The 3,009-nt window shown below is 39.5% G+C and overlaps 1 protein-coding gene and 1 long non-coding RNA gene across 4 annotated transcripts; both read right to left on the reverse strand.

Annotated features, from left to right (window-relative positions):
• Positions 1–1,781, reverse strand: LOC104807988. Of its 3 annotated transcripts, none has more exons than XR_770885.1 (3): positions 1,582–1,781; positions 746–920; positions 1–41 (listed from the first exon to the last, which is right to left on the reverse strand). It is a non-coding gene; the product is annotated as an uncharacterized LOC104807988 (long non-coding RNA). The 3 variants fall into 3 exon arrangements; XR_770886.1 differs by having other exon boundaries at positions 687–920; XR_770884.1 differs by having other exon boundaries at positions 7–229.
• A 697-nt stretch (positions 1,782–2,478) lies between these two features.
• LOC109116468 (uncharacterized protein At2g23090-like) lies at positions 2,479–2,992 on the reverse strand. Its single transcript, XM_019201920.1, has 2 exons — positions 2,883–2,992; positions 2,479–2,764 (listed from the first exon to the last, which is right to left on the reverse strand). Exons 1-2 carry the CDS (start codon positions 2,976–2,978, stop codon positions 2,645–2,647), a joined length of 216 nt encoding a protein of 71 aa, XP_019057465.1. The 5' UTR covers positions 2,979–2,992; the 3' UTR covers positions 2,479–2,644.
• Positions 2,993–3,009: the final 17 nt, after the last annotated feature.

Raw genomic sequence — 3,009 nt, forward strand, 5'->3', positions numbered from 1 at the left:
ACTTCAACATCTTCAAACTCTTGCCTCTAGATCCGACATTCCTGTTCCAACCATAAAAAAACCAAGCTATAAGAAAGAGAGATAAGAAGGCGTGGCTGAATATCAAGAAGCCATGCCTTTGTTACAGGTTTCAGAATACAAACTATATGGTCGAGAGTGAGAGTAATAAAGGAGGAGCATGTGGGTTTTGGACCTCTGTCTTCTTCTTCTTCTCTCTCCCTCTCTCTCTCTACATTAAAGGAGAGAGAAGAAGAAGAAGCTCAGTAATTGATGTTGTATATTTAATGTCTCCTGAGAACCATTGAAGAAACCAGGAAGACTTTAATAGCACTTTTTGGAGACATGATGGAGGCTCAAACCGGGTCCGATTGGCCACGCCTCCTTTTCTTTATTTTATTTTTTATTTTTGCACACTCCATTTTCTTTCAAAATTATTACTTTTTTTTTATACATTTCTAACACACTTATCAATGCACAAACATATGACATAAGTCAGTATTGTGATTATCATAGATAATCGTAGCAAAATGTTGTGGAGGCCCACTTGGTAAAAATGTGATATTTTTACCAATCAGCTTTAACATGCAAGGAAAGATCTTGCCTTTGTAAGTGAAAAAACCCCAAACCTTTCCCCTGACTCTATGATCAAAACTCAAACCATCTTACTCATGGCAAAAAGTTCCAACCTTTTTTTAGCATGGGAGGCTGCTTATATGGTTTTAAGAGAGAATCAGATGCAAAAGACCTTCAAAAGTTTCTGCGGAGACTCGGACTCGGAGCTCTCCTCGCCCATTCCAACAGGTTCGAGCATGTTTTCCTCGGTGTCTGATCCAGCTCTTCTTTCTTATGAATCATATCCCATAGGATATGGATGTCGTCGTACTCGCTGGTTCTCACGTCTTTCTTCAGCTTCAGCAGCCCTTTTTTAAGGAGGAAAAAACAAGAAACTGTCACTCGAGTTAACCATGCATTTTGCATATGGAACTGAAATGTCCATTCATCCACACAATACAACGAGACAAATGTTGCGACTGACGGATATATTGGCATAGAGGGAATGGAGCAACAACTTCATCCGAGGCTCGGTGAGCATGAATCATGAGATTGCAGGAATTGGATAGAAAGTAAGCGTTGAATGGCCATGGGGTTTCCAAAAATTTAACCTAACTGATGAAGCAATTACCTGCAACCATACTTAAAACACTGGCAGCAATGAAGATTGGTATTGACATTTAAGCATACAGGAAGCATCATGTATCTACTACAAGCATTAAGATCAGTTTCCATACCAACCACTGACTTAGTCAGAGCAAATATCAGCAGAAGCGATACTCTCCAAAACACAACCTCAGGATCATTCTGAGTATATATTCGAAATTGTATTAACAGTTGAATCCCACATCTCTCGTCACGCTAACCTAGAATCCGAATTCTGAAAACCCTAGAAGCAAAATCTATCATCGTAAAAAAAAAAAAGCAGAACGTCATGATATCAAACACGAATCTCAAACAAACAGAGCCCATTCAACCACAGAAAACAGAGACAACGCCATGGCCGGGGAATCGCCAGAGGAGACTTACCGGTACTACGGATACGGAGGCGGATTGCGACCCTTCTCCAGATCCTACGGAAGCGGAAGATGGTCTTCTCCCACCGACCCTCCATCGCCATGGATCGGCGGATCTCGAACTCCAAATACAGAGAGAAAAACGGTGACGAAGAGAGAGAGAAGATTAGGGTTACGTTGCGCCGGCGTTGAGCCTTCGCGCTCGTCCACTCGCGTGTGTTTTGACTCTGGTTCGATGGTTTTACTCCACGATTTCTGTATATCACAAATATTTGGGCCCCACCTGTTTTCGACACGTGTCTTCTTCCAGCACCAGAATCTGATTCTGTAATTTTGTTTTTCAATTGGATCCTTTTTTTTTTAAATAATTGCAACTATTGAGTCAAAGTTAGATGGGCATTTTTTCTTTTAGTTTGTTTGTTTTGAATATTTTGGGTTTTGGTTTGAATTCAGACAGCCGAAATTACGTGGAGAATTATCTAAACTTGGGCTTTGAAGTACGACCGTATGAGCATACAAAAATGGGTAGATAACGTATGCATTTTGAATGTTTGAGAACTTAGTCATGGGCTTGGTCTTTGTCGCTTTGTGTCCTAAGCGCTTGTTGGGTTGTGGATGAGGATGTGGCCCAAGCCCATGAAAGGCCCAACCCGTTCAGTTGTATATTATTCAAAAATCTCAAACTTTGGTTTTGCACATTCTGGAAATCACCGAAATTATATTCGTTTAATTCGGTAATTTATTTTCAAGTTTGGAAATCGCTTAAATGCAATCAAATACACAAATCTGACTTCTCGAACATTCTGAGAAATCCGGAAAACAAGGCAATAAAATCTCGAAATGATTTTGTTTTTAACTGTAAATTTATTATTATTGCATTTATTATTTTTCCAACATTGCAAGGTTCGTGGAAATGGTCAACATAGTCAAACAAGGCAAATATCATCGTAGGTTTTAAAGAAAAGGCTCGGGAGAAACCAAACGATGTAGGGTTCTGTGACCTTTCGGTAGAAAAGCGGGTTTATATTTTATTTACCAACGGTAGAAATGAAATAAAATGCGGTGAAAAAAAAGTTTTATTTGTTGAGATGAGGGAAACAAGTGTAGAGATCGGATTTAGGATGCTTTGCCTCCGCATGTTCTCTGCATTTCACCTCCGACGTTGTGCATATAAACGTCTGCATGCACACCTTGCACTTCATAACCATACAACGTTCATTCATCAGTAAATAATCGTAACAATAATACATATATATATACGCATATATGTGTGTGTGTGTGTGTGTATGTATGTATAGGCGTGTGTAGAAAAACCTGGATGGACATGGCTTTCTTGTTGGCTTCGAGCTGACTTCCTGCATCAGACAGCGAATCCATAATTTTTTTTAAAAAAAAAAATACACAATGCATCGAAAACGCAAACCCGTCAAAGTGAAGTTTC

Source organism: Tarenaya hassleriana, unplaced genomic scaffold (assembly GCF_000463585.1).
Source record: "Tarenaya hassleriana unplaced genomic scaffold, ASM46358v1 Cleome1350, whole genome shotgun sequence".
Classification (NCBI taxonomy): Eukaryota; Viridiplantae; Streptophyta; class Magnoliopsida; order Brassicales; family Cleomaceae; genus Tarenaya; species Tarenaya hassleriana.

Coding starts and splice junctions, on each gene's coding strand:
- LOC109116468 (XM_019201920.1), bottom strand. CDS start 2,978: ATGCATTGTGTATTTTTTTTTTTAAAAAAAATTATGGATTCGCTGTCT. Junction 2,765..2,882: donor AGAAAGCCATGTCCATCCAG/GTTTTTCTACAC, acceptor ATGGTTATGAAG/TGCAAGGTGTGCATGCAGAC.